Raw genomic sequence first — 11,403 nt, forward strand, 5'->3', positions numbered from 1 at the left:
AATGACATCGCAACATGGTGTGACAGTTTCATGAATCTAAACAAGTATGGCTAGAAAGAAAAATATAGTCCACTTGAGGCTGACTCAGACTCGTGTCCTCAAACGTGGTTGACCACATGTCAAGTTATGGTGGGTGTTCTGTTTTCTAACCGTCATGTGAGTGTGGATGGCAGCGAGCCCCTCTCTGGCTCTACTCTGGTTGATGAACTCCAGGATCTCCTCTGTGATGGACAGAGTGGGAGGAGGACTGAAGGGGGTCAGCTCCTCTTCCTCCTCCTTCTCCTCATTTAAACAAAAATGAAAAGACACCATTAAAAGGATGCTATGAGTGTTTGATACAGTCCTGTTTTCAAACCTACTATCTGTGCACAAGTTTGATTAAATACATTTTATTATATTACTGTAGTGGGATTGCAGTGGGAATTGGCTCAGCTCAGGGCTCCTGAGCCGATGTAAGTTTCCATCCATCCATCTGTCTACTCACTCACTCATCCATCCATCCATCCATCCATCCATCTACTCACTCATCCATCCATCCATCCATCCATCCATCTGTCTACTCACTCATCCATCCATCCATCCATCCATCCATCCGTCTACTCACTCATCCATCCATCCATCCATCCATCCATCCATCCATCTACTCACTCATCCATCCATCCATCCATCCATCTACTCACTCATCCATCCATCCATCCATCCATCTGTCTACTCACTCATCCATCCATCCATCCATCCGTCTACTCACTCATCCATCCATCCATCCATCCATCCATCCATCCATCCGTCTACTCACTCATCCATCCATCCATCCATCCGTCTACTCACTCACTCATCCATCCATCCATCCATCCATCCATCCATCCATCCATCTACTCACTCATCCATCCATCCATCCATCCATCCATCCGTCTACTCACTCATCCATCCATCCATCCATCCATCCATCCGTCTACTCACTCATCCATCCATCCATCCATCCATCCATCCGTCTACTCACTCATCCATCCATCCATCCATCCATCCATCCATCCATCCGTCTACTCACTCATCCATCCATCCATCCATCCGTCTACTCACTCATCCATCCATCCATCCATCCATCCATCCGTCTACTCACTCATCCATCCATCCATCCATCCGTCTACTCACTCACTCATCCATCCATCCATCCATCCATCCATCCATCCATCCATCCATCCGTCTACTCACTCATCCATCCATCCATCCATCCGTCTACTCACTCATCCATCCATCCATCCATCCGTCTACTCACTCACTCATCCATCCATCCATCCATCCATCCATCCATCCATCCATCCGTCTACTCACTCATCCATCCATCCATCCGTCTACTCACTCATCCATCCATCCATCCATCCGTCTACTCACTCATCCATCCATCCATCCATCCATCCGTCTACTCACTCACTCATCCATCCATCCATCCGTCTACTCACTCACTCATCCATCCATCCATCCATCCATCCATCCATCCATCCATCCATCCGTCTACTCACTCACTCATCCATCCATCCATCCGTCTACTCACTCACTCATCCATCCATCCATCCATCCGTCTACTCACTCATCCATCCATCCATCCATCCGTCTACTCACTCATCCATCCATCCATCCATCCGTCTACTCACTCACCCATCCATCCATCCGTCTACTCACTCACTCATCCATCCATCCATCCATCCGTCTACTCACTCATCCATCCATCCATCCATCCATCCATCCGTCTACTCACTCATCCATCCATCCATCCGTCTACTCATTCATCCATCCATCCATCCGTCTACTCATTCATCCATCCATCCATCCATCCATCCGTCTACTCATTCATCCATCCATCCGTCTACTCATTCATCCATCCATCCGTCTACTCATTCATCCATCCATCCATCCATCCGTCTACTCATTCATCCATCCATCCATCCATCCATCCATCCGTCTACTCATTCATCCATCCATCCATCCATCCGTCTACTCACTCATCCATCCATCCATCCATCCATCCGTCTACTCACTCATCCATCCATCCATCCATCCATCCATCCATCCATCCATCCATCTACTCATTCATCCATCCATCCATCCGTCTACTCACTCATCCATCCATCCATCCATCCATCCATCCATCTACTCATTCATCCATCCATCCATCCGTCTACTCACTCATCCATCCATCCATCCATCCGTCTACTCACTCATCCATCCATCCATCCATCCGTCTACTCACTCATCCATCCATCCATCCATCCATCCATCCATCCATCCGTCTACTCACTCATCCATCCATCCATCCATCCATCCATCCGTCTACTCACTCATCCATCCATCCATCCGTCTACTCACTCATCCATCCATCCATCCATCCGTCTACTCACTCATCCATCCATCCATCTACTCACTCATCCATCCATCCATCCATCCATCCATCCATCCGTCTATTCACCCATCCATCCATCCATCCGTCTATTCACTCATCCATCCATCCATCCGTCTATTCACTCATCCATCCATCCATCCGTCTATTCACTCATCCATCCATCCATCCATCCATCCATCCATCCTGACATCAGGTCAGCACTAACGCAGATACATCCTCTGAGGCTGCAGTGCTGACGAGTGCTAGCACAAGCTAAAGTTACCTCCTCCTTGTTCGGTCGTAGCTGAGGCTTCAAACTGGCGCCGCCTCGCTCGGACTCCACCTCTATGACGGAGGAGGCCAACGTGCTGCTGCTGCCTGCTGAGCCCAGGCTGTCTGCGTGGCACAGCTCGCTTTCACTGCCCGCCTGCTGTTACAGTAACAGTTTTCTTTAGATTTACAGTCCAGCATAAACACCATAAAACCAGCAGTGCAAACTCACACTCATCACTGTTCAGCGCTCCAAACTGAAATCACTGAAATCTCCCTCAAACTACAGACATACGTCTAAATGGACATAAATATACATAATACATATATACATATATAATGCATATATGTATTATGTAATACATATATTGACATAAATGTGAATGTTCATGTTTAAGTTTCCTCCCATTCCCTCCCCGACATGCTCAGCACCCAACAAATTTATGAAGCGATAATAATAATCTGGGCCAGCTAGACCTCATGAAAATATAACTGTACAGATTATAAAAATAAATAATAACTATTATCACAAGAAATCTTTAAATATATATATATATAAATATACGTGTTTATACGCTGATTGTGAAAAACGATGTAGTTGAGATGTTGGACCAGAGGATCTTTGATGGTTAATGAAGCGTTTAATAGCTGAGCTGCACATTTGCCAGAAATCTGAACGCGGTCTCACCTTCATAGCTGCGAGATTCCCGGGTGGAGCGAAGCGGTGGGGCGAGACGGGTGACAGATGCCGTGATGGATGAGAACAAAGAGAACGGTGTTATCAAAGTATTATTATTGTTTTCAGGCACTTAGCAACTTGGCATCTGAAACTACATAACCACAAGTTTCATGTTTGAACAATGCTTGAGCCAGGCAGGCCCGAGCCAAACCCACACCCCGAGAGCTGCAGGAAACATGAGTCCGGTCTAATTTGCTTCTCGCAGTCAACGACATGCATATCAGAGCAAACACATTTCCAAGTTCAAACATGTCCCACTGTGGCAACCCCTCAGCTTTGCAGCTTTCAGCTTTCCCATTCAGAAACAGACGTGATGTTTCAGAGCTCATCTTTCAGATTTCTGCGCTTCAGCAGGTAAATGTCACTCCAGGAGCAACAGCTCCCCCTGGCTGTGGAACTGCACCATTTCTATTCACAAGTTGTGAAAAACAAGTTGTGGTGAACAGCTGTTGTTAGTTACTGAGATCCAGGCCCAGAACCAAAGTCCGCACACTCGGACTGGGAGACTGGTTCCCGATGAGCTCACGGATTCTTTCTGAGCATCTCTGCCAGCTCCGCTCAAACGATTACCCACAATTCATACATCACTGTGGCACTAAACCGGGGTTTGTAACAAACGCACAAACAGGGAGCAATCCACCTGAAAATGACTGGAAAACTCCCGTTTTCTGGAAAGCAGAGGGATTATTCACCAATATTGTTTGTGGATTTCTCTTAATTATTTAGTTTTGAAGTAAAACGAGTGTGGATGAAAGACGGAAGAAAGTCCATCGTTTTGCCAGAAAACATTAACCAGGTCTAAGCGCCGTCGTTTGCAGCGGAGGAATCTCTGTGGGAGCTTTCTTTGCTTCTCCACCTCCACGTGACCCTGGAGCTGTGGCAGCTTTAAAACCCGATGAACTAAAACAACAATCTTATCAGCGACGGCTTTTTCAACCTGCAGAGAAATCGGACACAGTTCATTTCTGATTGCTTTGTTTCATTTTAGCTCTCAGGGTGATGTTTGGGTTCGGGCCTCATCATGTGGATAAGAGTCTGACTCGTCTCACCGTTGGGATGAAACACTGCTTCGATGTCTTTGGCAGGAGCTGGAACAGAGGAGGGGAGGCTGGTTATTGCAACATAATATTTGCTGTTACACAACACATGGTCTCGTGGAAACGAGAAAGAGAACATGTTTTTGAGTTTCCTGCATTCACCCTCGTTATGTCAGGAATCTTCATCTTACTGACTGAAATACTTTCACCCACACAGACTTCCTGCCATAAATGACATCTACAGGAAGCGGTGTCTGAAAAGGGCTGGGAAAATCATCAGAGACCCCAGTCACCCATCACATGGACTCTTCACCCTCCTGCCCTCTGGGAGGCGCCACAGGAGCCTCCGGACTAAGACCACCAGGTACCGGAACAGCTTCTTCCCCACAGCTGTCAGACTCCTGAACTCTGCCTCCTGACATCTGACCCACGTTAAACTCATGGACTGAACATACACACACCCACAATGGACAACTGTACCCTCAAACACAATAATAACATGGACTGAACCACCACTCACAACCACTAGCACTTTATATAGCCTCTGTAGAAACTATCTACACCCTCACTTATCTTAACTGCACTACTGTAAATACTGTATAGACAATCATTCTGTACAATAACTATACTTCTACGACTGTTTATAACTTGCAAAGTTCATATTTCTGTATAGTTTTCATATTTACATCCTGTTCATAGCCTGTACACACTTATAGTTATAACATATTAATAACATACCTTCATACTGTGTACATTGCAACATACCCATAATAGACCCATATTTTTTATTCTATTCTATTCATTAAAAGCACAATCTCATAGCTGCTTCCACGATGCAGGACTCTGAGCTGCAGTGTTTCAGGCTGCTGTGAGTCACCGTTTGGATAAAGTCAGTTTCACTTTCCCTGCTGCTTCGTTGTGTCTCTTTGATTAGAGCATCAAAAAGCAGATGTTTGCTGTTTTATATGAATAAAGGGTGGAGACTCTGAGCCTGAGCTGTGGCTGAAGCCTGTCTGAGTACCTGACTGCCTCCTGGTGCGTCGGTACGGCAGGTTTCCCTCCAGCAGCAGAGGCAGGTTCTTCCTGGACTTCTCCGGCGTGTACATGAGCAGCTCTGGAGGCTCTGCAGGACAAACAGAGCAGAAAGAGGCCCTCGTGTCAGGGTTGAAATTCAAACTGTCCCGTTCCTGGTATGATAGACTACATGACTGTGAGCCGCCTTACATTTTGGGTGCACAAAAGTTGATAATATTATCAAAAGGTTTCTCAAACAGTTAAGACGAGGTGATCGGGTCTGTCATTTGGAATAGACACAAACCAGAAAAAACCTTTTAATTTTTATGTTTATTTAAGCGTTATCTGACAGTATGTTTGCACTACCCATATGGAAAAGAAATAGTAAAAACTTGTATGTGATTACTCATGAAAGTGGCCACTTTCTCATTACTTTCATACATTGTTTTCGTAAGTATCCAAAACATACAAGTTTCATTATATAATTTTTCAAGGGAGCTTATATCTGTTTTCACTCTTATATGCTTTTCATACAAGTTTCATTATATAATTTTTCAAGGGAGCTTATATCTGTTTTCACTCTTATATGCTTTTCATACAAGTTTCAAACAAGACAGATACAAACTTTATAAGATTTATACATATCTTTTCCATATGGGTAAGTACCGCAGCAATTTCCTAATGTTGTAAACCTGCTCAACATTTGGCAATAAAACCCTTTCTGATTCTGATAAGCGTGTTTTTCAGATTCTTAGATTTAGTAATGCCGTGGGGTGGGGGTCAAACTTTAGCACAGTTGTTGTGCAATCGCTCAGGGGGGCCGTGGCCGCCAGGCTCTTGGAGCTGACTGTGTGCTGGAGATCGCTGCGTGGGTTCAGGAACACGTCACCGTAAGCAGGGACCGCCGTCACCTCTGCAGTCACACGTGAAGCTCGACCTCCACCACTCAGACGGAGGCTTCTATCAGTTCAAAGCTAGCATCCATGATGGGGCCATTAGCGCACTGGCAGGGGTAACCAGGCCATCTGAGAAGGTCCCAGTAATGATGACGCACACCTCCGGGTTCTGAGGCTTCTCGGAGAACTCTTTCTTTGTTCGGTCAGATGACAAACCTGCACCCTGCTCGCTTTCCACGAACCAGCGCGCCGGCTAAACTGACCCGAGTACAGACCAGATCTGCTGCTGACTTCATGCAGCCAAAAACGCCCGAGCCGTATGAGGCAGGTTCGGGAGACACGTCCGGCGTTGTGTACTGAAGCTCAGCTCAGAATGAGCACATATCCTTCAGAAAACCTTTATTTATGTCCAGTCTGTGCGTCCACTTAAACAGACGCTAGATTAATGCACAGCTTTCCCCATTTTCGGAAACGTGTTACAAACAAGTCGCAGTCATGACCTGTGAGCAGGAGAAGAAGATGAGGAGCAGCTCGAGAAGGAGGAGGTGACTGACCCTGACCTGACTGACGCCTGCCTCGGTGATAGGCGTGGATGTCGTCCAGCCGCGGAGACGCAGATGACTTCTTCAGGTGGTCCTGCTCGAACTGAGGAGCTGAAACACAGGAAGTGATGTCACTCCATCTGCAGAGGCTGAAAACTGTTATATAAAAATGCTGAATACGTGTGTGTGTGTGTGAGACTCACACTGACAGAAGTTGTCTCCCAGGACCTGCCTCGCCTGGAAACGATCAGTGAATCAGTCAGACGTGTGAGCAAAGACAAATCCTCACATTAACCAGGTGGATTTAAATGAACAGGTGAGACGCTGACTCCAGTTAGCTGGCTGGATGTGGGATGTTAAATATTCAGAGTCAGTGTGTCCACTGTAACCTGGTTACAAACATGGATGTATCACCATCCTGCTCATGTTACAGGACATCTGCTGCTCCTTACTGTTTACACCAGCAGGGGGCAGCAAAGATCTACAAAAGCTGCTAACGCTGCACTCTTTACTAAACTCTACTGCTGCTGCTGGGAGCACGACTACATGCATGTTTCCTCGATCTTTGCTGTGAACATTATAAACAGCTGCTCAGGTACAGATCGCGCTCTCACTGCAGTGCAAATCAATCCAATCAGCTGCTAACAGAGGCCGTAAAGCCACCACAGCCAGGTCTACTCAACAATCGGATCTCCTGCGAGCAGCAATATGCTTCAAACCACAGTGATCGGTGCTGAACTTCACCCGTGGGCAGGTAAGAGTCAGCATCTAATGTGAGTGTCTTTGGATGGTGGGGAGAACGTGGGAGCTTCACACAGGAAGACCAGGACATGTGAACCTGCTTACCTTGTGTGGGAGTGATGCGGGATGGTTTTCGACGATCAGCCTCTTGAGGTAGTGCACCCACAGTCGCTTCTCCTCCTGATTCTTCGTCTGCAGAACAAAAAAACAGGATCCAGACACAAACAGTGAGGTCGCTGCATCTAAGATCCAGATTTAAGGCGGAGACTCGAGGTTTCCCTCACCTGGACTACATGCTGCTGTTTGGGAATGGTCTGGTCGGACACTCGGAAGCACAGCGGGTCCTTCAGATTCTCCACCAGCAGGAGATTACAGCACTGCAGGTGGAGGAGCAGACACAGAGACAAACGTGAGGAACCCTGAAGGTCAGAGCATCGCTGTGGCGATGAGCCTCTGTTTCCTGGGGGGTCGCATGTGTGTTTGTTGTGATGCAGGAGTGCAGACACAACCCACGACGGCCTCAAACGTGTTGTTACTTACAAAAATATGTGTGCTGTAGACAAACTGCTCCATCCTCTTCTTGGCAATCAGCAGCATTTTATCGAACAGGAAGAACGCTCTCTCCTTCTTCACTCTGTGGACTTTAAAGGAACCTTCAAGAACCAGCTCGCCGAACCCGCTGAGGTCCGGCCCAGTCCAGTTCACCAGCAGGGACTCGATTTCCTGGAGCGAGACATCGGTGAAAGGTCACAGGCTAACCACAGTGGAGTGAACCCGACCTAAACCTGCTGATCTGCACCGATCCTTCATCTTCAGAAAGGTTCTTTGGAAAAGCACAGCGTTCTCTAGAGAACCAGTTTTCTCAAAATGCCTGCATGGGTCACAAAGTTCTCAGTGCTGAAGGCAACTGGACGTCTTTAGGTTCTCAAAGATGTTTCACCTCAGACCTGAAAGGCTTCATCGGTTCTCAAAGCACATGGGGGTCCCAGCTATGCAACAACTAGCTAGGTAACATGCTAACTAAGCTAACTCGCTAACTAGCATCAACTTGCTAGTGATTGCGCTCCAAAGCTCAGCTAAATCTGGTCACAAACCCATGTTAACGATGGCTAACATGCTAACAATGAAACCTGCAAATATCGATCCACAAGCTCATATGGTAGCTGTGTCCATCTTTCATATACAGTCTTTGTTAATAGCTGCTGAATGGTAGCTCGTAGGTAGACCAAAGATGTCCAAGGTGATCTACATCGTGGGCCACATGGACCGGACGAGTGAAACATCCTCATTCTGTCAGTGTAAAGACGTTTAACTGAAACATCGTCATATAAGAAAAAGACGAGTAACTTCAACAGGACATCTCAGATTTCGCAGATAAAAAAATCAGTGAAAGAAATCTGTCAGCATGTCGGGAGTAAATGTGTCATTTTGTTTTTTATTGTGGACTCGTCGTAAAAAGCTGAACTATCATGAAAAACAGGAAATTTCATGTTACTTAATTACTTTGAGTAGTATCAGTGCCCTCCTTCACATCTTCCAGAGCCATCTAGTGGGCCACTTTAGAGTCTGGTGGGCCGATTCTGGCCCCCGGGCCTTATGTTTCTCAGCAGCTTTTTTCACGTTGGGGTCCTGCATGATCATCGTTACCTGCAGCCGCACAGCGTGCTCCTGTTTCCTCTTCATGTCGTTGATGTACCATGCGACTGCTGTCATGGTGACGATGGCATCCTCCACGACCTCATATCCGGGCTCGCTCTTGTCAAAGTGCTTAGAAAGTTCCTGAAACGAGACGAGACCCGCACATAAAAGACAGCTCGCACTCTGAGATCCTTCCCCGCTCTGATCCTCCGCCTGCTGAGGCCAAAACACAGACGGGGATTTCTCCGAGCCTCAGATAAACTGTGGTTTGTGTCCTCGTAACTTTTACTCAGTTTGCTTTGACGTCTTTGAGACCACCGTGAACACGAGGACGCGAAGCATCATTAACCCTTAAACTGCCACTGAGCCACCTCACCGTGCGGCTCTGTGGCGCAGCGGATAGCACATTGGACTGCAAAGGTTGTGACTGAAGCTGCAGATCAGCCACATTTCATTCGTGCTCATGGAGTCGTTCTGTGAACTCTGGAGGTCAAAAGCGTCGCTTCCCTGTGAGAAGCATCGGACTGGAAGTACAAGTAGCTCAGAGTATGTGTGCAGTTACATTCCACTGCACCCTGAAGCGCCTTAGCACAGAATGGACTGAAACGGGAGCAGCTCAGGATTCTGGGAAAATCCCAGCTCGGATCCAAACACGTGTTTGACCGATGTTTAAACTGGCCGCCGTCATCAGAGCGGCAGCGGCAAATCCTGCAGACCAACGAGCGAGAACAAAGAGCAGCTTCAGCTGTGTCATCCTCCTGCCCGCTCCTAGAGCTGGGCTTGGACTGGGACCAGTGAGGAGACTCGGCACGTTCACTGGGAAAGCTGTTCCTGCTTCACGGAGCAGACGGCTGAGTGAGAAGGCCTCTGCGGCTTCAGCTTCACACCGTAGGTGCTCCTTTAAAGCACGCTCTGTGTGAACAGACGTGATGAACAAGTCCTCGCCTCTTCCAGGTGTTTGCGCGTCATGTTAAACATCTGGAGCACAAGTCTCCATTCAGCCAGATGTGATTATTAACGATGGGAATTTGGCACAGAAGAACAAATGGTTCTGCTCCTAAACCGGACCGCTTCAGCTTGTTTCCATCGTTTCATCCGTTTTGACTCTACTCAAGTATTTCTGCATGTTCACAATAATACACACGATGATACTGCAGTATCAGGTGGTATCTGAGCAGAATTACACGTGTGTGTAAATATTTCATTTGTTAGAATTTGTGGGTTTATTTTGTGCTGCGAGTCTTTAACTGAGACTCGTCTGTTTCAAACGTCTGCTGAGCTTCTCCTCAGAGTAATGAGAACACGACGACGGCCAGCCTGCAGTTCGCTCTCGTGTGATTTAACAGAGTCCCCGTTTCCTGGTGCTGACTGCGGCACAAACGGGCTCCAGCATCTGTTTGGTGTTTGTGCCAAAACTGACTCAACAAAGACAACGAGAAGCAGAGCTTACGACTGATCGACGAGTCTTCCTGTCACGTTAACTCGAGGCCGCTGGCTTTACTTCTTCTACACGCTGAAATCAGATAAGTTGAGTTTTAGGGCAGCTGTAGTTTCAAACCTCAACCAACTCTTTGCACAGCGGAGCCGACTCGCTGACTGTCCTCCGGTCGTGATCCTGTGTATGTTTAGCAGTTAGATGGCCGTCCTGCAGTTTCAGATCTTTGCGTTCTGCACAGACTCTGAATTAAAGTAAATAATGCAAATTTCTGTGCGTGCAGATGGCAACGGATTCACGGTTTAATCCCCATTTCATCTCTGACAGACTGCATGTGACTGCTCACGGACTCGGCGTTGTTGACCTTTATCGCCGTCTTTGCACAGCTGTGTTGCTTTGTAGACAGCGACTGACCACGCTGGTCTCAGTCGGTCCCTGTCTTTGAAACAGCCGTTTTAATCACTTCTGTCCTACACGTGCACACACGTTAGCGTGTCATGAGACAGAAGCATAACTGCACTTCACTGCAGCACAGACGGTAAAGGACCTGTGGTCAGAGGACAGAACAAAGCTGTGACAGAGCAGCTGCAGAGCGGAAAGAGAAGTTTGGACTCTGAGATGATGTCAGAGTTTATCCTCGTTTTATTGGTCCTGGGAAAAACCCCGCACACGTAGCCGAGGACACACACCGCTCGTCTTTAAAGACGCGACGCG

General features: G+C 47.3%; 1 protein-coding gene across 5 annotated transcripts in view; it reads right to left on the reverse strand.

Annotated features, from left to right (window-relative positions):
* The window catches only part of plekhg2 (pleckstrin homology domain containing, family G (with RhoGef domain) member 2), an 80,304-nt gene that overhangs the window by 16,483 nt on the left and 52,418 nt on the right, over window positions 1-11,403 (reverse strand). For 2 of the 5 annotated variants that reach the window (XM_026191411.1, XM_026191415.1), the window contains 11 exons: window positions 9,264-9,395; window positions 8,157-8,339; window positions 7,901-7,993; window positions 7,722-7,808; window positions 7,079-7,112; window positions 6,888-6,986; window positions 5,445-5,546; window positions 4,436-4,474; window positions 3,336-3,343; window positions 2,661-2,807; window positions 151-282 (listed from right to left, as the gene is read on the reverse strand). In XM_026191411.1, the coding sequence (XP_026047196.1) occupies window positions 151-282; window positions 2,661-2,807; window positions 3,336-3,343; window positions 4,436-4,474; window positions 5,445-5,546; window positions 6,888-6,986; window positions 7,079-7,112; window positions 7,722-7,808; window positions 7,901-7,993; window positions 8,157-8,339; window positions 9,264-9,395 (1,056 nt within the window). The remainder of the gene's footprint in view (window positions 1-150; window positions 283-2,660; window positions 2,808-3,335; window positions 3,344-4,435; window positions 4,475-5,444; window positions 5,547-6,887; window positions 6,987-7,078; window positions 7,113-7,721; window positions 7,809-7,900; window positions 7,994-8,156; window positions 8,340-9,263; window positions 9,396-11,403) is intronic. The other 3 variants (XM_026191414.1, XM_026191413.1, XM_026191412.1) reach the window with 3 other exon arrangements.

The sequence above is a fragment of the Astatotilapia calliptera genome, chromosome 14 (assembly GCF_900246225.1).
Source record: "Astatotilapia calliptera chromosome 14, fAstCal1.2, whole genome shotgun sequence".
NCBI classification, from domain to species: Eukaryota; Metazoa; Chordata; class Actinopteri; order Cichliformes; family Cichlidae; genus Astatotilapia; species Astatotilapia calliptera.